The sequence below is a fragment of the Pleuronectes platessa genome, chromosome 14 (assembly GCF_947347685.1).
Source record: "Pleuronectes platessa chromosome 14, fPlePla1.1, whole genome shotgun sequence".
In the NCBI taxonomy this organism is placed as follows: domain Eukaryota; kingdom Metazoa; phylum Chordata; class Actinopteri; order Pleuronectiformes; family Pleuronectidae; genus Pleuronectes; species Pleuronectes platessa.
Window position 1 is genome coordinate 784,923 of NC_070639.1, and position 25,103 is coordinate 810,025.

Sequence of the window (25,103 nt, forward strand, 5' to 3'; positions counted from 1 at the left end):
TCTGCATAACTACGTGTAAACGGGAGATATGCATAGAAAATGCGTTGTGTAAATGAGGGAAGTGAATAGCGAGCAACACCCCAGCAGGGTGCAGAGGGACGTCATGTCCCCGCCCCTTCACGAATATTCATTATCCGAGCGCCCCAGCGTGCCCTTACGTGATGACGCACCGCGACAACTGCGGGTCCCGATTGCTGCAGCCGCTTGTCAGTGTGACGAAGATTGGCACCCAGGTAAGCTGTCACTCAAATCCCTCTTTTTCCGTTCCCTATCAATCAAACAATCTGGGCCGCACGCAAAAATGCCCCGGGGCGAGCAGCGCGGACCTATTGAGGGCAGCGGAGTATGCTCGTGGAAGAGAAACACGGGTGGCGTAGCTCCGAGAAGAATAAAAAAAAAACTGTATACAAGAGGAGGGGGGTAAAGAATATGTCGGCGTTGTGGGAGCCGAGGAGGATTGTGGAAAAGCAAAGGGCGAGAGAGCAAGAAATGAGGCCCGACAGTTGTGTGGCTACCGCGGAGGGAGGGGAAGGACAGGGCAGCTGTCTAAGCGTTATGGTTTCATGTGGAGAGACTTATAGGAACAACCTAGTTCTCCTGGTGTGCAGACAGTACGTCTTAATGCGACTGCAGTCGAATTACTGAACTCTGTTGACCAGAAATGCATATTCATTCACAATGTTGATTCAAACATTATAACTGCTAATGCTTGTTACCCGAGCTAACGGCTTGCCTCGTATCAATCCGCAGCGGCGTCCTTTTAGGACCTGGCTAGCGAGATTAGCTTGTTTTCTGGCATTGATTCCCTTGCTAAATATGGCGCTTTGCATATAAGGTCCATCGCTCACACATGAGAAACACTTGAAGTAAATAGTTAGCAGCCTTGTCAACGTTAGCTGGTAGCTCGTCCGAACGGCTGCCCTTTCTCGGTTGGAGTCAACGAGCTACGGCGAATGTAGCGTTAGCGTAACCGACTAGCTAGCTCAATATTGTTGAAAAACAAGGCATACTCCAACCGAACTAGTTTGTCGCCGAGTAACACCAACATAGTCCTAGTTGGAGGATATTTGTTAACCCAAATATGATCTCAAACTGTACTTGCCGCCACAAATAATATGTGAGCAGCTAAGACCAGGCTAAAAGCTAAGTCCATCGTGGTGGGTGTGTTTATATCAGTAACGGGATATTACCAATCGTCAACTATTGCGTGTGAACTTATCTCTTTGTTTTAAGAGTCAGTGAATAGACATGCTTATGAATATTGACAATGGAATATATCTTCATAAAATTATTATTTTGACTGTCACCAACATTTACAATTTTGTCCTATTACTTTTTCTTTTAACCTACCTTTGATGCATATGTAATTTGCTAGCTAATTATACCTGTATTAGCTTTAATGTTTAACATTAAGTCTGTTAAGTCAGACTTTTGCCAGTACATATAAAATCAAATCTAGTAAATAATTATCCACCATCAAATATTTTTTAGTTCCTTGGACATATTGCCCAGTTAAAATAGCTAATAGTGTTTTAATCCAGACATCATGGTAGTCAAGTTACATGCCTACATTATGGGTACCTCGTGCTGGTCATGTCTATCTTGACAGGTAAAGTCTGACTGAAACTATGCATTGTTTAGGTTGGCCACCTGTCCCTGCACACTATAATGCCCAAGTGTTTGCAGCATCTGCAGTGAACGTGATGGCAGCCCAGTCGGTTTCCATAGACAAGTATCCAAAGGGAGAGCAGCAGGTGGGTGAGAGGGACAATACCTACATTTACAGTTTTCTGCAGTCTTTTGACAGTGATATGTCTGCCTGAATAACCAAACAAAAGGAAACACCAAATATATTTAACACTAGAACACAAGCAATTTTGATGCTATCAAATCGGTTTTATTAATCTGTTGTCACTGTGCTCTGTCTACGTTAGGCCACTATAAAAATGTAATTGTAGAAGGGACACTGATGCAATATGAAGCCCTATTTATGCCAAGCGTTTTTTAACTTCTCTTGCAATTTGGCTACAAAACATCTTGATTCAACTGCTACATTTGGTTGTGTCAGACTGAGAAAAATCTATGACTAATGAGACATTTTATACCTCATGCAAGTGATTATTTCTATCCTGTTGGCACTCAATCTGAGTCATTGTGCTAAGTCACATTGGTTGGGGATGGTGCTTGTGCTAGTAGTAGGGGAGGGGATCCTAGGGTAAGAAAGCACATTGTGTGTGAAAAATGTATTTCCCAGGTCCTGGATTATATAAAAAAATTCTATCAAATCATAGCATCAGATTGGGTAGTGGTTAAGTTGCTATTGCAATGGTAATACCTCACTTACATCAAGCTAGATGTAGTCTAGCCATTCTGTGTCCACAAAGAAAATCAAAGGGGCCAATCAGTATGGTAAAAAATGATTTAGGTGCATCTGGCCATCCCAGATATATAAGTCATTTTCATGTCAAAATAATTATGTTTTTACGTCTACACAAAAGGAAAAAGTATCTCAAATCAGATTACCAAACAAATGGTGCTGGTGATGGGCAATGAAAAATATTGGACTGACAACTCATGACACTAATAACTTTTTTGTTTGTTGAATATCACAGTAAACACGACTCCAAACATCCTTTTCAAAGAATACTGCACAGTTAAGTTTTTCAGACCATGTCATCATGACTTTCCAAAGGTTTATATTGAACCTAGACTTTGCCCCCAAGCTGCTCTGGCTCTTCACATGATGATTTCATGTCAGTTGTTCTCTGCCATTATCTTCCCCTCCTCTATCTGCTTCTGTCTCAATTGCTTTTTTTCATCTTAATGTCTTTCTCTGCAGATGCAAGGTGTGGTAAAAGTAGGGAGTGAATCAGAGCAGAGGTTCGAGGGGACGTTGGCAGAGGTGCCTAGCCCGGCAACAACAGAGCCGCAGACACCCATGGACGCGGACAAAGCCTCCATATATCGGTAGACCAAGTTTTGCATGTGTACTTGTTTGTTAAGAGAGAGAATATAACAACCCCCCTCAATTCTTAAATATCTGTCCTCCTCTTTCCCTGTTGGAACTCAGATTTGCCAGAAACTAAATTGCCCTAAGGAAACCTCAAATAATATTCGTGAAGCTCGCCCCTTTGTGCATGTGACTTTCAAATTACTCTCTGGTATTTGAAATTCAAAAGAGTGTGTTAAGACCAATGCTGATATTTTTCTTGTATTAACGAATGGGTCTTTTTGTTGTATTTTGACAATATATGCATGCTTCCTATTGAAAGTATAACCATGGGTGCAAACAAGTCCCACAATCTCAAGCTAATTGATGGTTGGTATTTGTAATTGGCCACTTAACTGAGCAGATTACTGAAGTTTGATTGACAGCAGTAAACTTGTGTGTGTTCATATTGCATAAAAGTGCTGTACGGAAGGAACAAATTATGATTATTTGAGACCGCAGTTTGTTTAGACTTCATTTCGATTAGCTGAGTATCTACTTCATGATTTATTTTCATTTATCATAAACAATTTTTTGTTTCAGGATTTGTGCATTTTAGAAGTATCTGCAGATCCACTGTAATTTCTCTGAGTGAGCTGTGTGTGTGAGTGCAAATGCCTGAGTGAGAGCATCCAAAGTTACTGCGGACTTTCTTTTCATGGCTCCCTAGTAAAAAGTCCGTAGAAAGTCTGCAGAATCTGCCGGATTTTGCACATATGCGCTCCTCCCAGATGGCAGAGGTGCAGGGAGGGGGGAGAGGGGTCGAGCATTATGTTATGGGCATTTCTGACACACCGGTCTTAATATATGTCTGCGAAGGTTGAGAGGGAGACGTCTATGATTTTTTTCCATAGTTCTCAATACTGTCTGCAGAGACTTCCGGTCTGCCACTGTAAAGTAGCAGTCGCTGTGGGTAAATCCTGTAGGGAATCCTCCCTCAGCAGGAGATCCCCTGCTGGATTCACCATGAGCGAGTGTGGGAGTTGATGACACTTCTAAAATGCGACAGACACAAAAATTAGAAAAAACATACATAGAAAAAAAAACACAGACAAAAACGTATCTAATTAATAATGTCTAATGTCAAGTCCTTTATCTGCCTCCTGCAACACACCTCACCTTAATCCTGCAGGGGATTTATTTCTGTTGTGAATGTATCTTTGCAGACAACCTCCTACTGCGTTGTCCATGTGTGAAAGTCAAACTGCAGAGAAAGTCCGGACCCAATTTTCCGGAGATCCTCTGCAGGTCATGTCTGATAATGACTTTAGTAACAGTGTGTGCATGTGTGTGGACACCTTCACAGACATCCCCTGTTCCCTCTGTTGGCCCTGCTGTTTGAGAAGTGTGAACAGTCCACACTGAGCTCTGAATGCATTACCTCGGCAAGCTTTGATGTGGACATTGAGAACTTTGTCCGCAATCAGGAGAAAGAGGGCAAACCCTTCTTCAGCGAGGACCCTGAACTCGACAACTTGGTGAGATAACTCTACAAATCTGGGTAGAAATTCACAGGTTTCCGGTTGTTGCGTTTATGTTTTTTCCTTGATGCATTTTGGTGGAGGATAACTCTTGTGACACACGTATAACACCCCAAGGTTTTAACCCTTTCCAACAGGGAACTAAATATCTATAAAACATGTGATTGTAATTGACAGCAGAAGAAGTGGAAGTGTCTTTTATAGGAGTGTTTGTAGCTGGAGAGGTCATTAAAAAAACATTTGAAATCGATAGAGACTGGTCTTTCTTGACAGTCGACATTAATTTGAATGCAGAATTTAAAGTAATTTGAGATGTTTGGGGGGGAGTTGTAGTAACACAAGCAAATGTCTGAAACAGTTACGTTCAGAGGTATTTGACCAAACTAAGTCATCGGCATGAGGTATTTCACAAAATAATACAAAATGGGACCTTTGACCTGAGCAGCATAATGAGATGCAGTATTGTTCACCACTGTTTATTTCGACCTGTGAATGGAAGTGTAGTACCTTCTGAGAATGATCAGATGTCCTTATCAATGTCATTAAGGCTGGTCAGGGTTGATATTTTGCGGTGGCTATAAAGAAAGTAATACATGGAGAAGCCTTAAAATGTGTTTAGTTCATTATCAAACTTTTGTTCGATAACAAATATTCACATGAGTAGACGGTCCTACACACGTGGCCCAGGACGTGTTTGCATTCCTACAGGGAAAATAATGTGGCCACATGCTTCCCAGACCTCCTCTGAAGGTGGTTTGAGTGATTGGATCCCAGGACACATTCAGGATTTATTTGGGTACTTTCAGACCTAACTACTTGTATCAGAGTGGACAGCTCAGGTACGGTCTTGAGCTGTGATACAGGTGTGAAAGCACTCAGATTTGATAGAGAACTGATCACTCCAGACATCATTCGAAGGTGGTCTGGTCCATGTGTGTCCACATTCTTTTAGCAGTGTGAATGCATCCTAGGCCAAATATGAAATACCTCCTACTCGGCTGACCACTGTCACAATATCAACCCTGATCACCACGTAATCATTGATACTGTCCTCAAAAATGTTCTTCATAGCTGCACCATATTCATTCATACTCTACCTCGCTTTCACTTGCTCATGCCAACACACACACGCATACACACACAAAGTCTGGGTAAAAGGACTGTGTAAAAAAAAAAACATAACTTGGTCAGCTTGAAAAGGGATTATGTACATGTTTGTTTGTATCGAGCAGGGAGATGAGATCCATTTGTGACCACATTTTTATGCTAGGTGTGAATGCACGCAAATAGAGCTGTCCACTTGTGATCGGATTACAAAAAACACTTGTTATTACCAGGTGTGTACAGGCCCTATGCTGGTGAATCTGTGTGTGGAATCTGACAGTTCTGTTTTTAAATGCCACAATAAACCTTTTTGATTGTTTTTTATTTTTTTGCTTTTGCTCTTAATAATCAAATCACTGTCTGAAGCATCCTTTATATTTGGTAGTTGGCTTTAGGGTTTAAAGTAATCACCAAAAATAAATATTACCGAAATGTCAACCTTGTGGCTTGCAGAAAGTTGTAAAAAAACAAGTAAAATACTGGGATAAAATCAGAACTACATGCCAAGGGTTTTCGAGGTCAAGTCCTCAACATCAGATACTTGGAGGACAGTGAAATGGGCATTCAGTTTGAAAGACAATTTTCCTTTGTCATCTGTCACAAACCTTTTTTCTTTTTTTTTCTTCTTTCTATCTCTGACCTCCAGATGGTTAAAGCCATCCAGGTGCTGCGGATTCACCTGCTGGAGTTGGAGAAGGTGAGTGACCTGTGCAAGGACTTCTGTAGCCGCTACATTGCCTGCCTCAAGACGAAGATGAACAGTGAGACGTTGCTCAGTGGGGAGCCAGGCAGCCCATATTCCCCTGTACAAGGCCATGCCCCGAGCCTCTCACCCACCAAGCCCCAGGTATGTACTGTTAATGGACTGTACTCTTTTCCATGAAATGGTTAGTGATAAGCTCTCCCTTCCAGGAGAAACTAACTCAAATTCTTCTGTACCTGAGAGTCGGACTGCCCATTGGAACATAGTTGGACTTTACAGACATGTGTAAAATGTTTTTTAACTAAGAATACAATTTATATCTTGGGAATTTGGCCAAAACGTTGCGACTATAAGGCCCTGTTTATGTAGAAGTAATATGATTATGTTAAGGGGATAAGTTAATTATATTTAATGAATTATCATTATCCTCAGGTCCCATCTCCGTAGGGGATGAGATTAATATGTGTCTGCATACAGAAAGTATAGATGGACGACATTTTTTTATGTTGCAGTCACAATGACAATTACACAATGACATTGATCCTCCTTTTGCTGTTTGTTCCCATTCACCTATTGTATACTTGGTCGGGTGGACACAAAAGTGCAAGAAATGGTCATCGTCTGTTGCTACCTATGATGTGAAAGTCTCACTCCAGATACTGACATAGTTATTGCATTGTATCAGGTTCCTTTGCTTGTAATGCATTTCAGTTTGTTTACTTTTTTAATTGGCTACACAATGAAAAAAATTAAATCAAGCTGAAAGAGCAATCAGTATGGAAAATGTACATATTTGACTCAGGCCTATTTTGCACGTGCATACTCTGATGCAGAACCACAGCTCCATCTCAGGGACCATCAGTCCCCAGGGTCAAATTGTGGTTCCAGCATCAGCCCTACAGCAAGGGAGCGTTACCGTGACAGCGGTCAACCCCACCCAGGTGGTCGCAGGTATGTCATCATGGCATACAACCCCTCCTTCAGGTAATGTACTGTTGTGATTGCAGCTCAGAAATTGTCATGTACCAGTGGGAATCGTTGGTCTAAGCTTACTGTGCAACCTGTGTGCGTGTGTGTGTTTGCGTTTGCCTTAATTTCAGGTGGCACAGTGTACCAGCCAGTTACAGTTGTCACTCCCCAGGGCCAGGTGGTGACACAGACGCTTTCTCCTGGGACAATACGTGTCCAAAACAATCAGGTAGTACATCTCTCCTTTACTGCTTTCAGACAAATGCACTAAATTCCAGAGAATCTCCAGATGTTCTCTGGAGGTGCTGTATATGTGAATGCAAATGTCAGTTAGAGCAAAGTTTCATTGGCCATACCCCGAGTTAAAACTCTGGAGAGAGTCTGACTCTGAGGAGTTCTTTTGCAGTATTCACCACAAGGGAATAGGTGTGTTGATGACGTTTCTAATACATTACAGTAGGGCTGGGTGATAAAACGACATATAACTTTTCCTCAATAGAAATTTAAAATGAGTCGAAAAACTCATCCCATCCATGTTTTCACAGACTATTTAAGTTTTATCATGGCATTAGCATTTTCCTCGTCTTCCACAAAGACCAAGGGCGTTGCTGTAGTAGCTAGATGTAACCTTGAATTCAAAATTCAGATCATAGCAGGGAGGCTGCTGTGGCCAAAACAGAATTTAGTGGCAAGACATTTTATCGGCGGGAGATTTATATGCACTTCGGGATCTAGTAGAAGACGGGACTAGCAGGTCTGAGACTAGGGATCAGGAGCTAGCGTCCTCAGCCTTACAGGCTTGGGCAAACGGTATGGGGCGCACAGATTTATGTCGGTTGACTAATCCACCTGTGGAAGACTATTCCTTTTTCTCCTCCAAGTCCTCTTCTAGAATCGATAGATATATGCATCACCTAAATTTTAACATAATTTTGCTGCTTCCCATTGTCCTCTTGGATCTTAAAGGTGTGCCCTGCATGGTGTTGTTTAGAAGTATTTTTTTTCTTTTCTTTAGGTGTGTATATATATATATATATATTAGATATGTATTTTTTATTTTAAATTTATTTTAAATTTCTATTTGATCTTATTTTACTCAATTTTTTCTGATTGTAATATTCTGAGCATTGCTATAAGAGAGCCTGCAACCAAACATTTAATTTCAAGCGACTGCTTCATGTGATCGTTGTGCATATGACTATAAACTCCTGAATCTTGAATCTATTTCCTCACGAGCGCCGAGGTGGAACGTCAATACCACTCTGTCAAAAATAAATTAATTTCATTCTCCGGCAGCGTTCAGAGTTCTTTATTCACTGGACTAGACAACAATATTATTTTCATGGATCAAGATCCAGCCACCTATTTAGCTATGAGAAATTAGATTTACTAATTAGAAAAACATTTTCAGACATTTCAATTAAATTACCAGCCGGAGCCATCACTACTGATTCTGCACAGATTAATGACCCTTTTCCTAGTTGTAACTCTAACCTTTACAAATCAGATGTACCTTTTGATGAGAGCTAATGTGATGACCTATTGGCTCAATTAAATATGCCCTGTCTTGCGGAATGTGACGCAAACGATTTAGCCAGACCTATCTCACTCGAAGAGCACAAGACTGCTGTTCTTAGCATTCAGAGGGGGAAATCGCCTGGGTTTGATGGCATACCACCAGAGCTATACTTGACCTTCTGAGATCTCCTTGGCCCATTGCTCCTCTACATGATCAGTTTCTCAATAGAGAAGGATAGTTTTTCAAGGGACGTGAATATTGCATTGATCTCCTTACTTCTTAAAAAACAAATAAATCCAACAGAATGTAGTAACTATAGGCCCCTTAGTCTGCTGACTGCTGACATTAAGATTTACACCAAAGTATTCATTCGCCGCCTGCAGCCTTCTATTTCATCACTGGTGCACTGCGACCAGACCAGTTTCATTAAGTCGCGTCTAGCTTCCGAGAGTATCCTACGGCTGCTACATATAATCAACTCTTCAATAGATATTAAAGCCCTGGTAGCTGCATTATCACTGAATTCAATGAAAAGGATTGAGTGGGCCTTTTTGTTGTCGATTTTGGAAGCAATGGGCTTTGGGGAGGGCTTTTTATAATTTATTTAGTAATTAATTGCTCCCCTCTATTCCCAATTTCTAGATTCTCTCGCCAAGGCTGTCTTTTGAGCCCTAGCCTCTTTGTGCTCTATCTCAAACCCATAGCAAAGTTGATTCGTCGATCATCTGTTTTCAAACCCATTATGATTAGAGACACACAAGATGATTGGGGTCAATGGTTCTAGGCTGTTGGGACTGTCCAAATTATCCACAGTCAGGGTTCGACTGTTGACTATGACCATGGTTTAGTAGAGTAGGGTCTGTAGAGAAACATCCTTGAGTCTGTCTTTGGTGATTGCCAGATTGGCATTTCTGGTCGCTGGCAGTCTCTTGAGTCTGCGTCAAGTCACACATTGACGGATGAATGATGCAACTTCTCTACTCATACCATGAATCCAGTAGCCACTGGATCTGATTTCGTTCATGGTTATACTTTTCCCTGATGCTTTACTCTTTCGGGTCTTTTACTATGCGATATTATCACTGATATTATCATTGATGTCACATGATGCTCTTTGGGAATGACAAGCTGAGACAAGCGAAATACATCAAGCTGGTGCAGCTTGTTGTGATGTGAGGGTTGCCTTCCTTTGCTCAGCAGCTTTATTCCCTTCCCATTGGCCTTGCTTTGCACATTCTGAAGTATAACATGCTCAGCACGTTCCTGTTCACCCACTGAGGAAGGAGCATGTGATCTGATTATCTTAGCGGGCCACAGCCTTTGTGCATCTGGACCATGAAGAGCACTTGGACCAACGATCTGGAATACTCTTTGGTTCTGTGGTTTTTTTTCAACAGTATCTGTGCCTTTCTGACTTTTGGATCTCCTATGTACAGATCCAGCACCATATCCTTCGGGGTTGGTAATTCTTGAGTTCCATCCTCGTGTAGCGCCTCGATATTGCCTCGCTCAATGATTTTGTTCATATATGTTGTGTAGTCTTCCTTGTATTTCTCATCCCTGATGAACTTTCGTCTTAAATGACTTAAGAGACATTATGAGTTGCCTCTGCCATTTAAGCAACAGCCATACTTACCTGATAACAAAAAGCTTGCTGAAATCCGACTAAGTAATTTTTCCTTATGTTTCCTTATGTTTATCAAGGAATACGAGATCCTCTTGTGAGACAGTCTTGTCATCTCCTTTCGTGTCCTTTAAAGTCTGACTCCAGGATGCTTTTAATATCCATCGGCGTTACTGGAAGATGTTCCTTTACATTGACTCTGTGATAGGCCGGATTCTGTTTCATCCAGGCATGGGGTTGAACCCCCAACAATGCTCCACCCTAAATCTGTAAGGATGGCATAGGGCTTGTTATCTTTTCCAGATAACACCTGTCTTGGCGCTAATGTTCTTGGACAGTTGTATCCGATCAGAAGTCCTATATCACAATCAAGGAGAGGTGGCATCTTATGGACAATTCCCTCTAGGTGAGGCCATTGTTTTGCTGTTTCATATGTGGGTATATGATTACTGTTCACTGGAATATGGTCTTTACTGTAGGAAGAAGGAAGGTCAACACGATAGCTTGAATTATAGCCTCTTACACGGAATCCAAATACTCTTTGACTCTTCACAATGGTATTTTCTCCAATCATATTGATCAGTTTCAATTTTACAGGGTAGGTATATGCTTGTAACTGATTGCTTAATTCTTCGTCGATGAAGATGCTGTCACTTTGGGTGTCTAACAATGCATACACAAGCTGCTCATTAGATGTTTTTTTTTTGGCTGTTGACACCCACACTGGGACGATCATGGAGGTGTTGTATGACTGGCCCACTCTAGTGACACTAAGTGTTGTAACCAATGTGGTTTCATTCGCCGTGTTTGGAGTTGTGTTCAAACTGCATACAGTCCCCTCTCCACCTGCGTGTGCTCTGTAGGTGTCATCATGGAGACAGGTAGGGTGCCAACACATCACATCACATGGGTGCCGGTGACGACATTCCCTTGCGTTATGACCTGATTTCATGCATCTGAAGCACAGTTTATACTCCATCACATATGATCTTGGCAACTGATGCTTATCATCTTTGCAACACATGCAGAGGCGTTTCGATTTTACATTGTTTGCTTCTGCTTTATCACGGTTTGTGAGGGTTTGCATTGTAAGGACATTGGCTTTCTTTCCTCTTATTTCCTTTGTGCTTCCGTTGTCGTGGAATTTGTTAGATGAGTGAAGAGCATGTAGAGAGGTGACCGGGTTGCATGCTATCTCCTCTTCCATTTTAACAAAGTAACACAAGTCCTCGAAGAATGGAAAATCTTTCCCTTCCATTAATGTGACACTGGTCTGAGGTTTCCAGATCAGGGGCTTTCTGTATCAACTTTTGGTTTTCTTCGGTCACTTAATATTTCTAGACCCTTTACATGTGGCATGGCTTGCAGGCAGGCGTTTAAGAATGTCCTTAAGATATATTTTTGGCCATTTTGACATCTTCTCCCTGAAAGCTCTTTGGACAACAAATGGCAGACCATAGCTTTGGTCTAGCTTTTTTCCATGCATCTCTGTATGATTCATAGTCATTGTGATAAAAGGTGCCTTCAAGGCATTTGTGTGCTGAGCCAGTGACATATTTCTTTAAAAAATGAAGTTTATCAGCTGAAATGATACTTTTGCGGTCGGTGAGTGACATGAATGAAGCCCTCCATTTAATATAGAGAATTGGGTCTCCACTAAACACTTAGGGCATTGGCATTGGGAGTCTCTTTATGGCGATTCTCTCTTGGATTGCTTGGGTCAACTGAGAGACGTCAGTATGAGGTGCTGGTGCAACAATGTGAGGGCCACACTAGGCCGCTCTGATCAACGGGGTAAAATAAGAAAGCTTACATAAAATATTTTTAAATAGCCAAACGTTACAGTATAAAAACTTACTAGATATGGTTATAATAATAAATAGTTATAGCAAAAGACAACTTTAACTGTGCTGAATGGTATTCCATGACGCAGTGCATGTCAATATATAGACCACTTTCACGGTTAGGTTCCCTTACTTTATTTAAAGATTTTGAGACCATTGAGGGACTTGTCAAGGGTTTTTTCTGTATAGAGAATTTTGCCGCTTCTGCCTCCCTACAAAATTCTAGGATAGTGGAAACTTCTAGAGATCATGTTTGTCCTGTGCCAAATTGATGTCTGCAAGCAGTTGATTACTATTAAAGTATTGCATAGCTTTTTTATTATAGTCCCAGAACCTGAGAGAAGGGTAATGGGGCCGGACACACTGACTCCGTCTCTCGCTCTCTCTCACACTCAGCTGACACCTCTTACTTTACATTACATTACATGTCATTTAGCAGACGCTTTTGTCCGAAGCGACTTACATTTTTAGTACACTCAACATTTTATGAGGGGCCATTTCAGGGGTTCAGTATCTTGCCAAGGACACTTCGGCATGCAGATGGGGAAGAGTGGGGTTTGAACCGGCAACCTTCTTGTTGAAGAATGCCCACTCTACCCCCTAAGCCACACCGCCCCTCTTACTTGCTACAATTACTTAAAATGTTGATTTGTTTGAAGTGAGGCCACTATATCAACAATGGTCATCACATAATGATCGATACTTTTCTTAATGAGTTAAATCTTTCTTCAGAGCAGCACGCTCATTCATCCGCCTGTCCCGCTCTCTTCCTCTTGCTGACATACACACACCACTCAGTTTTGCTCTATTCGGTTGGCAGTTCGAGCACGAATGATAGACACACAGAGAGAAGCAGTAAATTACTGACAGAGCAAGTAAAACGTACGTTGTTTTTTTTTACGGGCCAAACATGTATGAAGTGACCTCAAATGATCACTGTAAGCGGACTTAGTGGATTTGTGAATGGCTCCCTTGGTGGTGGCGCTTTGGCTGGCTGACCCTAACCCTCTTCTCTCCGTGGTCTCTGCTTCCGTAGCCAGGTGGAAGTCTTTTAATAAAGCCACGTTGTTGGATTAAAAATAATGCATACAATTTTTTTTTTTTCAGTGTCTGCATAGGCTACTCACTATATAGGGTCTGTTAGCAGCAAACCCAAAGCAGAAAGACTTAACACGTATACTTAAGTATTCGTTATCGCAACATTCATGTTGCATAGTGCATGTTTTCCTAATATCGTGCAGCACTAGGTGGATGTGCTGTTAACAAAAATACGTCATCTCTGTATCGGAATAAATCTGCAATTTCGTGCATCTGCCTGCTGTGCCACCCCTCAGCTGAATGCTCCAGAGAATTTTAGGTTGTTGTTAACGCGTCCAAGCGGAGAATCTCCTGCTGCATTGTACATGTATGAAAGGCAAACATTTGAAAAGGTTTGGACCCAATTGTGCGGATATTCTCCAGAGCATCCCGTTCATGTCTGACTGAGATGCTGTTGTATTTTCTAAATCGGTGGTTCCTTATAAAATAGGCTGTACAGGGATCCAGAGTTTGGCCACTTTAGCAGTTCACCTGTGCAACCAATGTAAAAAGTGATAAATTACACTCACTCCAAAAAACATTTGTTTTCTTTGTCAGTTTTAATGAAACTGTTTACATCAAGATTGCATGAAGTTATTAAACTTATTTCAAAGCTTTTATTCCAACCAGTGACAACCTGTCTCTCCACTGCTTCACTCTGCCTCTATGACACATTAACATGATGCAATTGGTAGACAATACATAAATAAAAATAATATATCAATCCATAAAATTCGCACAGCCCATATTCACAAATACCAAATTGCCAAAAAGGCTTAACAAGGTGTGAAATCCTCTGCCCTAAATTAGGGAGAAAAAACATGGAAGTCTTAGAAGTGAGGGATCCCTGTCCCAGGACAGATAGAAGTGCAATAGATGCTGCTTTACATTAAAAGAATAGTTCCTCAGTGACAGAGTTTAATATATAAATCAACACTGAAACTGCTGAAAAGGAGTGGAATTTGAACAGAGCAACATGTTGATGCTGACAGACAAATGAGAAGGTGGACTAATTACAGTTTTTTATTGCTTAGCTCCAACTGCAGTTTCACCAGGACTTGAATCTCTTTAATCATGATGACAATTCAACAAAGAACAAGCGTGGTGTTCTACCCAAACACGCCACCAATGTCATGCGCTCATGGCTCTTCCAGCACATTGGGGTGAGTCTTTGTGTGTCAAATATTTTCCTGTGTAATGCTTGAAAACACTGAACAATGAAACATTTCCTCTCCATTCTCTTCTTTAGCATCCATATCCAACAGAGGATGAAAAGAAACAGATAGCTACTCAGACAAACCTGACACTCCTGCAAGTCAACAACTGGTGAGTTATGGTGTCTTGGTAACCTGGTGTTCCATAAAGACACAGTCCAGTACCATGAAACTTTACCATCAAATGTCACTGTCTGTCCAGGAACTTTTGTTCTTGACTTTCATCTTTCTAAGCCATTTTGTTTATTTGCTTTATTGTGGTATTCAAGTCCTGAAATGATTGTAGACCAGAGTCCCTTTTAAATATCCAATTTGGTGTGAACCCCTTTCTTCGCCCATTGGGAAAAGCTAATAGGCCTCTGTCCTATAAGTAGTTGGTTGTTTTTAACTGATGGAGAGTTAAGGTGCTAAGGCATTGAATGGCATCTGAATCACATGTTTAATAACTGGGCCTACCCAAATTAGACATTGTTTGATAGAGTTGTTAGTGTGAATGATATCCTGAAGTCTCTGAGGAGAGACTAGCTCTTCTTCTAAAGCAGGGGTTTTCAACTGGTATTGTCCCAGGGACCACGATTCTGACTAGAAAGTAATCCGCTGCACACTGATGTGCCTAGGCGTGCGTTTGTGAGTGCACATGGATACAAGGAAGTTTTAATATTTGGTTTTCCATGTTGGTTTTATTTAAAAACCTCAAACAAATCTAGAAAAATCTGTGTAAAAAACAACAAATGGTTCATTTTCAGTGCTTAAGAATTGAAAACAAAATTAAAATGCAGTTTGTAGTTGTACTGCATCTTAGAACCATATGTACAATCAATATATAACGTTCATGACTTAAATGTAGAGACATGTAGCTGACATGTTGAGAGAACGCCAAAGTAACGTTGATCAATAACAATCAACATAAACTGGGGCTACAACTGAAGAGGGAAGATGACAAAGTAATGGTAAATGGATTTGTATTTATATAGCGCTTTTCTAGTCTTGATGACCACTCAAAGCGCTTTACATTACAGTTTCACATTCACCCATTCACACACACACACACATTCATACAGTGCATCTACTTGCAGCACTTTTGTTATTCTATGGGGGGCCATTCGGGGTTCAGCATCTTGCCCAAGGACACTTCGGCATGCAGATGGTTCAGAATGGGGATCGAACCGCCGACCTTCAGGTTGGAGGACGACCACTCTTCCCCTCAGCCACAGCCGCCCACCGTAATGCAGAATATGTCACAAATGATAATCATACAATTTAACACACAAACAATTGAGGCCTACTTAAGTTTAACCTCATGATCACCAGCAGTAAATTCCCACTTACTGCTAGTGTTGGTGGGGGAGGGTGGTGGGTGAGTAGTACTTCTGTGTGTGTGGACAGAGGGGAGACCTATCAGTTGGATATCTGGGCATGGGGAAGTCCACACAGCTTGTCTATTCGTGGCGAAATGGTAGACAACAGTCTCATGTCATTCTGATTCAAGCCTTGCCCTGTACTTATTCTTCAATTACGCCAGTGTAGAAAAACCGCTATGACACAGGTAGCTGGTTGGAAAGGGCAAAAGACACCGCATTGCTTTTGCAGCAAGCTGTGGAAAATCTGTCTGGCAACTTATCCAGAACTTAACAAGGGGCTGTTTGTCATACTATGAGTCTTAGAGCTCTCCTGAGAAATTGTTTCTCAACCAGCTAACGTGGTAAAGTTGACTGTTATTACAATTAATTGTTTTGGCTATTATGCCAATTTATTTGTCTTATTACAAAGTATTTGTTTTCGCTCTTTTGTTTTATTTTATATTTTCATTATTAATTCTGTCCTTTTGGGCCTTCTTTTTGGGAAAATAAAAATTCCCATCAAACAAACTACATCTCCAAGACCTCCTGGGTGCCACGACGCCATAGACCTGGGATAAAACCAAGTACTAAATAAAAGTCTTAATGAGAAGGAGCAAAATTAAAATTTCAAAATTTTGGAGAGCCAGCCCCTCATTCAGCTTCATCTATTCAGCAGTGGACATTTGAGTTTGGGCTGTTTGTGGTTCCAATTTTTTTTTTACAATTGGTGAATGAAGATTCTGCCAATGACCATTAGAGGGAGCTTGTGGGAGCATCAAGCTGACTAAATTAATTCTGGTTAGAATATTCATTGAGATAATTGAAGCAAGCGCTTGTAATGAGTTGGGGAGGCTTGAACATCTGTTAAGGTCCTTGAGAACCTCATTAAGCATATTTGTGTAATTTTACTTTACAGTCTGATTAAGATTGGGGAATATTTCAACACAGACGTATTTGAAGGGTTTGACGAACATCCAGTATGTATGAGTTAGTGAAGGCACTGTTACTAGTGCCCGAGTTAAGTAGGCGAAGGGAGCTGTTACAAAAACTGCTTTGCATCCGCAGGTGAGGTGAAGAGGTGTTTGGTGTATCCGTTAATTATCTTTATCAGATTTGCAAACTACAGCATGAAACCCTCAGTGCCCTTTTCTGGTGCTCTGGCCATAGGCAGTGAAAATGCTCTGTGGCATTTAGCCTTGTGGTCCTGAAGTCAGTGGAAAAATCAAAGCACCCGATTGCTGACCGAAGTCTATGTTTCTTAGCCACACCCAGGGTAGCTCCCCATGTTGAGAACCGGAGGCAGCAGAAGATGAAAGCCTGCGATTTTAGGTGAGCAAGTTCTTAAGCTGAAAACATTCTTGAGGTGATAGATACCAGCTTTGTAAGCTACCTGCTGAAGTCTAACATCAAGCTCCTCCGGCAGTGGGGCACTGACCACTTCAGCGATGGACTTGATATCTTCCTCTTTTATTTATATTTTAGCCATCTTACCATTTACCCCACATACCATTTATCCGTAAAGACAGCAGCCTGTTAAACGTAAAATGATGTAAAGGTCCATGCCACCAACCGGAAGAGTATACAGTGCCTTGCATAAGTATTCACCCCCCTTGGACTTTTTCTCATTATGTACTGTTACTAACTGGAATTCAAATAGACTTAAATAAACTTTTTCCCGTTTGATCAACAAAACATGCATAGTACTTTGGAGGTGCAAAATAAATTTTATTGTGACACAAACAATAATGAGAACAAAAAAGTTGACATCTGTTGGGTGCATAAGTATTCACCCCCCTGTGTCAATACTTGGTAGAACCCCCTTTCGCTGCAATTACAGCTGCAAGTCTTTTAGGGTATGTCTCTACCAGCTTTGCACATCTAGAGATGGAAAGGTTTGTCCATTCTTCTTGGCAAAAAAGATGAAGCTCAGTCAGATTGGATGGAGACCGTCTGTGAACCGCAATCTTCAAGTCTTGCCATAGATTCTCTATTGGATTGAGGTCTGGGCTTTGACTGGGCCATTTTAAGACATTAACATTCTTTAATCCAAACCATTCCTTTGTAGCTCTGGCTGTATGTTTAGGGTCATTGTCCTGCTGGAAGATGAACCTCCGCCCCAGTCTCAAGTCTTTTGCAGACTGCATCAGATTTTCTTCAAGGATTTCCCTGTATTTGGCTCCATCCATCTTTCCCTCTATTCTGACCAGTTTCCCTGTAACTGCTGAAGAGAAGCATCCCCACAGCATGATGCTACCACCACCATGTTTCACTCTTGGGATGGTGTGCTCAGGGTGATGGGCAGTGTTGGGTTTTCGCCACACATAGCGTTTTGCATTGAGGCCAAAAAGTTCAATTTTGGTCTCATCTGACCAGAGCACCTTCTTCCACATGTTTGCTGTGTCTCCCACATGGCTTCTGGCAAACTCCAAACGGGATTTTTTATGGATCCCTTTCAACAATGGCTTTCTTCTTGCCACTCTTCCATAAAGGCCAGATTTGTGGAGTAGACGACTAATAGTTGTCCTGTGGACAGATTCTCCCACCTCAGCTGTGGATCTCTGCAACTCCTCCAGAGTAACCATGGGCCTCCTGGTTGCTTCTCTGATTAATTTTCTCCTTGTCCGACTCTTCAGTTTGGGTGGACGGCCTCCTCTTGTTAGGTTTGCGGTTGTGCCATATTCTTTCCATTTTCTTATGATGGATTTTATGGTGCTCAGAGAGATGTTCAAAGCTCTGGATATTTTTTTATAACCTAACCCTGCTTCATATTTCTCCACAACTTTATCCCTGACCTGTTTGGTGAGCTCCTTGGTCTTCATGATGCTGTTTGTTCAGTAATGATCTCCAACAAACTCTGAGTCCGTCACAGAACAGGTGTATTTATACTGAGATTAGATTGCAGACAGGTGGACCCTATTTACTAATTATGTGACTTGCAAATGTGACTTGTGAATGCAATTGGTCGCACCAGATCTTTGTTAGGGGTTTCACAGTAAAGGGGGTGAATACATATGCAATCAACACTTTTCAGATTTTTATTTGTAAATAATTGTGAAATCCATGTAATATTTCCCCCCACTTCCAAATGATGCACTATTTTGTGTTGGTCCATTACATAAACTCACGATGAAATAAATTTTAATCTGTGGTTATACCATGACAAAATGTAGAAAAGTCCAAAGGGGGTGAATACTTATGCAAGGCACTGTATATAAGTAATCTTAAATACGGCTTCTACACAACCTTGGTGGCAATTACCGATAACTTGCGATGAGTCTTTTAATTTGCTGTAGAGAAACTTTGACTAGGCCACTCCAAATCAGTCAAATATAGTTATTTATTTTTTAACCACTCAGAGGTGGATTTGCATGAGTGCTTCGGATCATTGTCCTGCTGTGTAACCCAACTGCACTTGATCTTTAGTTTACAAACTAATTTTACCATTCTGCTTCAGGATATTCTGGTAAACGGCAGAATTCATGGTTCCATCAATGCTTGTACCCAGTTGCTGAAGCAACAAAGCGGACAGTACTTGGACCAACTTCCCTAGCGATTTTTGTAACTACACATCACGACTGACCCTGGAGGTTTTCGTCCTTATCTGGTTTACTTACTCCTTACCCTTAATACCCTAATATCTTGCGTTTGGCATCAAGACTTGTTGACTAGGATTTGCGCTTCCTTCTTGGAATGTGTGCTGTTTGTCTTTGATTGCTGTTGTTTACAGTTTTTTTTCTTCTCCTTCTGTTTTATTTCTGTGGTTAATGATAGGCTTTACAAAAGTAAAAGAGTTTCAAAAGCAAAAAGGAAAACTGTATATTTAACATAAAAAATGAAGTGTAATAAGAAACACAGGTGAGACAAATCATTTATGTATTTAGGGCTGCAACTAACGACTATCCTAATAGTCGATTAGTCATCGATTATTGAAATGATTAATCGACTAATCGTATTATGAATGACACAAATTCTCAATTGCTCTTATTTAGCTAACAGCTTTTAAATTTAGCTTGATGTTATTCGAGGCATGTTATGACTGAAAATAAAGACAATAAAGATCGATACTTCATTAAAAAAAAGTCTTTTAATAAACTTTGCTGCATATTAGGGTACTGTTGACACAAAAGCAAAGAAAAATCTATTTTTTGTCCATTTAAAACCAAGGACAGGCAAAGTGATAATAACAAATTAAAAATCAAGTATCCTTTTTTCCTGTTAACAAAAAGGACAGGGAAAGTATCAGCAATAAAAACATCTTCTTTGGACTGCATAACTGTGATTAAAAAAGACGTTTGTCAGGCAATAGGATAACATTACGCTTTTAAACTCGTTAAAAAAAAGTTTAAACCATATTTTTTGTAATGGATTCTAGAATCCTGCGCACAGGTATATACGTGTATATAGCAAGCTAGCTAACAGGCTATCTTATCAAGGCGAGTCCACATCGTTTACGTTACGATGTCAAACCTCCTCCTCAAATGCACGTGTCCGCCGAGGAGAGCAGCGTACAGCAGGTCCGCCGTACAGATATTGCAGGTAGTTTTTCTTCGGGCCATGTTGAGGGTGAAATTCTCCCCGCGACGGTGTTGCAGCGAATGCCGCCATTGGTCCATGTTGTGTCGCTATTGCACATGCGCGACTTTCAGAGATGGGAAGGAAGCGAGATGGCTCACTCGTCAGCTATTTCCATCAGAACCTCCGGTAAAACGACGTTTAGTTCAGCTGCACGGCACGAAAAACACGCACTACTGCGACTATTTTTTTCATCGAATTTCGTCGACGACGTCGACTAATCGTTGTACCCCTATATGTATTGCATTTGCTGTTGCTTTTTGAAACATTTTAGCCTACTTCAAATTACCAGGCGGGTTCTAGCTAAGTGATGTTTAGATTGAACATGTCTGGCAGTAGTTATGCCTGGCTGAAGCCAGTGACTTTGAACCAAATGATCAATTTAATAATAATAATTAAAAAAATGTAATTGGTTGTTTATTGGATGATTTAAAGGGGGATATGATTTCATCAAGGTCTGTCAGGGGGTGAGGTGTAAAGTCCAGCAGCACCTGTGAGAAACCACAAAAGCCCACATTTTTGCCAGAGCATTACAAAACAAGACGAACCAACTGAGGTTTTTCTGTTTCTCCAGGTTTATAAATGCACGGAGGCGGATCCTGCAGCCCATGTTGGATGCAAGCTCCTCTGACACACCCAAAACCAAGAAGAAAACGCCTCAAAACCGGCCACTGCAGCGCTTCTGGCCTGATTCCATTGCCACTGGGGGAGGCAGCCAGCAGCATATGACTATGCCAGATGGTACACAGCAATGTTTCTATGTACAGTTTGAATTTAAACTGAAAGGTTATAAAGAAATGGCCTCACAATGTTATGACAAAAAGAAGAAAAACTTACAGTCAGAACTTCTGGTAAGTATTTGAATGTTCTTTTTTTTTTCATGCTCTGAGCTTCAGCATGTTCAATTTGAAATAAAATAATGGATACTACAATAAACTCCCAAGTCTCAGCTTTAATTCAACCAATTTCTATTCGTGTAGAAATGACTATTTGGGTGATTATAAAGTAATTTGACAGATTCACCTAAGTCAAACAAATAATATTAAAATTTTTATGTAAAGCCGTACTTTTTTTTCCATCTTTTTGCGTCTCACATTTATCTTGACTTGCATAAGCACCTTGTCACTCCTAATATGGACAGACAACTCAACCTTAATATAAACCACCTCCGCTCCTAGCCAACAAACCTATCAACCTTCTGTGCATGAACTAATATTTAAATGACGTGCAGCTTCCGAAAATTCATATTCAAGGCGAGTGTCCAATTATTATTTTTTTAACCGGTAAATTTGAGCACTTTGTGTCAAGAGGACTTTAGAAAGTTCTTTCTATATTAACACAAACTTACTCAAAGCAGACTAAAGCATGGTATTTCAATGTAGGATCCATTAACTTCTTATTCAATGTGCTGAAGCTCAGAGAGGATACAAATTTGTAACTGTTTGGATAAGGTCTCAAAACTCAATTGGCAGAATATTAAAGGGAATGCAGGGGAAATTCATTATCTACTCACTACTATGCTGATGGAGGGGTGGGTGAAGTGTTTGAGTCAATAAAAACATTTCTGGAGTCTCTTGGAAAACTTTGTTGCAGAAGAGTCCAATACAATTTATGTCAATGGTGACCTAGACTTCAGATGTAATGAAACTGAAAAAACATAACATGCCTCCATCTGCTTGTGTGGTGTCATCCAAGTGTCTGCAAGCCCGGACATTCATATTCAAATTGAAACAAGGTCATTTAAACCGTGTTTTAAGCCTAAAAGTCCACCAGTAGTGGCAAAGCTAGCAGATGTAGCTACGTGATGTTGTGTCCGAGGGTCCGTGAATATATTAGTAGGCATTTAGGGTAAAAACTTGGTGTTAATGAATTTAGTTCGAACATTCCAAGTCAAGGTCACAGGTTGTCAGCACAATATATCACGAATGCCCGAAATGGATTTCATTACATCTGAAAAAAACAGGTACTTAACCTTCAAATGACCTAATTTTGAATTTGGGGTCAAAAAGCAAGGTCACTGTTTTGGCCTCTTGATTGTAACATCTCAGGAACAACTTTAGGGAAATTCTACAGTTGTAGTTTGGTGATGGATCAATGGACATGGATGATTCCAGTCTTTCACAAATCTTTAGAGATATCTTCTGCTATATTTCACAGATGATTACTTATGCTGCTCTTTGCTGAAAGGGTTTTGTTGCTCTTCTTCCACTACACACAAAAAGGGTTAAAACAATTGTATTGTATTCAAGTCAGGCTTGATTACACTGACTTGCTTACATCATAATTTTGGTATTGTTTTTTTATACTGCAAAATTCCTCTCCTCTTCATTCAGTATTTTGATTTAATCGTTAATTCACTGTGTGTTCAGTGTACATCAGTTTTGCCATCTCCCTTCCACTTGTTGGTCCCCTTAAAAATCTGTTTTAATGATGTGATGCATCCTTCTAAGACTTGCTAGAGATCTCCGGTATAATGTGTGCTTAATAAAATCCTCCGCCTTTATCAGCTTAAGACTCAGGTCAACACAAAGAATCTGTAAGTCTCACATCAAAGGAAGCAGTCAGGATAGGCAGCGTAAAAATCTTCTATAGTTCCGAAGTTGCATAAAAGATGTAATGAAATAACAGTAGCAAGCCAAGAACAGTTTCTGATGAGTCTGAGTTTGTTATAGCTAAACATGTTAACAACAGCTCTGCTGGGAGACTTCAGCCTCAACAAAGTTATTTCTCACTCAAACTTGTTCTTAAATGGTATTTCTTTCCCATCATCGCTCATTCTCAGGTACGATGGTGACGATGAATGTGGAAAGTCTTCATAGCCTGACATCAGATGGTGCTACACTGGCGGTACAACAGGTGATGCTGGGAGGCCACAGTGAAGACGAATCAGGAGACAGCGGAGATGAGGACGATGATGCAGACATGGCCGGGCTGGGCCTGGACAACAGCGACTCACTGCAGTAGAGAACATGCTCCCTCACCCACGGATCTACACGTACACACAAGTCATGCCTAAAATGTTCTACACAATATATGTACATTCTCAAACACATAAATCATAGTACAGACATAAATTAGGTTTACATATAGCACAAAATGGGACATAACAGAAGCTGTCCTGCATTCTTCCAACCCTTCGCCCTGCTGAACGGCGTTTTTGCTGTTGTGTGTACATCAGGAGTTTCATTTCAGAAACAGTTTTTTTATGTTTACTTGATGTAGGCGAGTGCACTTTTTTTATATTTAAGCCCAAAAAGATTAAATCAAACAGGAGAAAAAATAAGTGTTAAAAACACCCAAAGCAAGTTTGTATGCTCCGTTAATAAATTCTGAGTGATTTTTTTTTCTTTGCCCCTGTTCCCCATTTTCCAGCTTATTTCACATATGGATGCCAACACTTAAAATTTGTATCTGTAAGGGATTGTCTTCACTTTTTGCATGCTTGTGTTTTGAGTAGATGTGTACACTGTCTCGACCGACTCCACAGCTCTCACACGGATCCCTGCAGGCCAAGCAGAATCCAAGTGAAGAGATTGAGGGGAAAAAAAGAGATGCTTATTTTTATATACAAAAATATGAAATTAGTTGGGGTTTTCTTTTTTTTTGTGTTCTCCTGTTTTGTAAGGAGTATTCATGTACAGATTCATAATTACAGGTAGCAACCCTGTTTTCCAGGGTTCTTTGATGTTTTCTAAAAAACAGAAAAAGAAGTTGAATGCTGATGAAAATTGCTATTTAAATTGTTTTTAAATTTACAATACTAACAAGGCCTTATGTGTTTTTTTTTTAATAATTTTTTTCAAGAAGCACAAAAACAGTCTGACCCTTGTTGAAATTGGTCAAATAGACACTAAACAGCAGAACACTTGTGGCTCTGTAAAGTATTGTTAATAATGTTCCTTCTTGTGCTGCAGCATCAGTTATCTGACACAGTAACCTGACTGTCGTTCTTAGAATAAAAAAAAAATACAGCTCCACTTTTATCCACCTTTTTAATCAGTCTACATTAATAGTGTAGGTATCACTTTCTCAAATGCACAATCCAGAACACTATGCTAATCACACAATCACAAAGGTCTGAGATGGAAACACATTGGAGGGTAGTCTCCACAGTGAGATATGAACTTCATCATCAAGAAGCAGTGAACTTTTTTTTATGCATACATACATGCTACTGCAGTGAGAGAGCATGTGGAAAGTTGAACTCTGCTCATTGCCAGCCTGAAGGACTAAGTGCTGCAGCCTCTGTTGGTTCCCCTGTTACTACAGACACATGTAGTTTCACATTTGAAATGTCCGTATCAGTTTTTCTACAGCACAAATTGGGGTGCCTCTTGTATAATATTCATAATATTGTACTGTACAACAGTTGTCTGTCAATAGTTGCAGATACCTAGTTTATATCCCTCTTTCAAAGTTGAGACTTGATTGGTCGCAACCTCATGTGGCCTGAGGTTGCAGAGATTCTGGGTAGGCCCTTGCTGAGCTCTTGGTCCCTCACTTGCGTCCATCTTGCTTTTTATGACGCTCTGTTAACTTTAAATGTCTGTTTTGCCTTAGAGCTTTCTATTTTGGAATAAATTATGCCTAACTCTGCTGTGCACTGTCTCTTGACTCTGGCTCCATCAGATTTGTCCCCAAACCGGAATGTTATGGTTCACATGCTC

At 40.6% G+C, this 25,103-nt stretch overlaps 1 protein-coding gene across 5 annotated transcripts; it reads left to right on the plus strand.

The window, feature by feature from the left end:
- The first annotated feature begins 37 nt into the window (after positions 1–37).
- On the plus strand, positions 38–25,044 carry pknox1.1 (pbx/knotted 1 homeobox 1.1). Of its 5 annotated transcripts, none has more exons than XM_053440274.1 (11): positions 38–233; positions 1,642–1,754; positions 2,840–2,967; positions 4,296–4,467; positions 6,221–6,421; positions 7,111–7,261; positions 7,378–7,475; positions 14,345–14,473; positions 14,560–14,636; positions 21,011–21,177; positions 23,219–25,044. In XM_053440274.1, exons 1-11 carry the CDS (start codon positions 53–55, stop codon positions 23,398–23,400), a joined length of 1,599 nt encoding a protein of 532 aa, XP_053296249.1. In that variant the 5' UTR covers positions 38–52; the 3' UTR covers positions 23,401–25,044. The 5 variants fall into 5 exon arrangements, with proteins under 5 accessions (XP_053296249.1, XP_053296250.1, XP_053296251.1 ...); XM_053440275.1 differs by lacking the exon at positions 38–233 and adding an exon at positions 289–368; XM_053440276.1 differs by lacking the exon at positions 38–233 and adding an exon at positions 390–611.
- The last annotated feature ends 59 nt before the right edge of the window (positions 25,045–25,103 follow it).

Bases quoted from the DNA above. Each gene is read 5' to 3' on its own strand.
- pknox1.1 (XM_053440274.1), top strand. From the start codon at position 53: ATGAGGGAAGTGAATAGCGAGCAACACCCCAGCAGGGTGCAGAGGGAC. The intron at 1,755-2,839 runs GTGGGTGAGAGG...CTTTCTCTGCAG, and splicing joins ATCCAAAGGGAGAGCAGCAG to ATGCAAGGTGTGGTAAAAGT. The intron at 4,468-6,220 runs GTGAGATAACTC...TCTGACCTCCAG, and splicing joins ACCCTGAACTCGACAACTTG to ATGGTTAAAGCCATCCAGGT.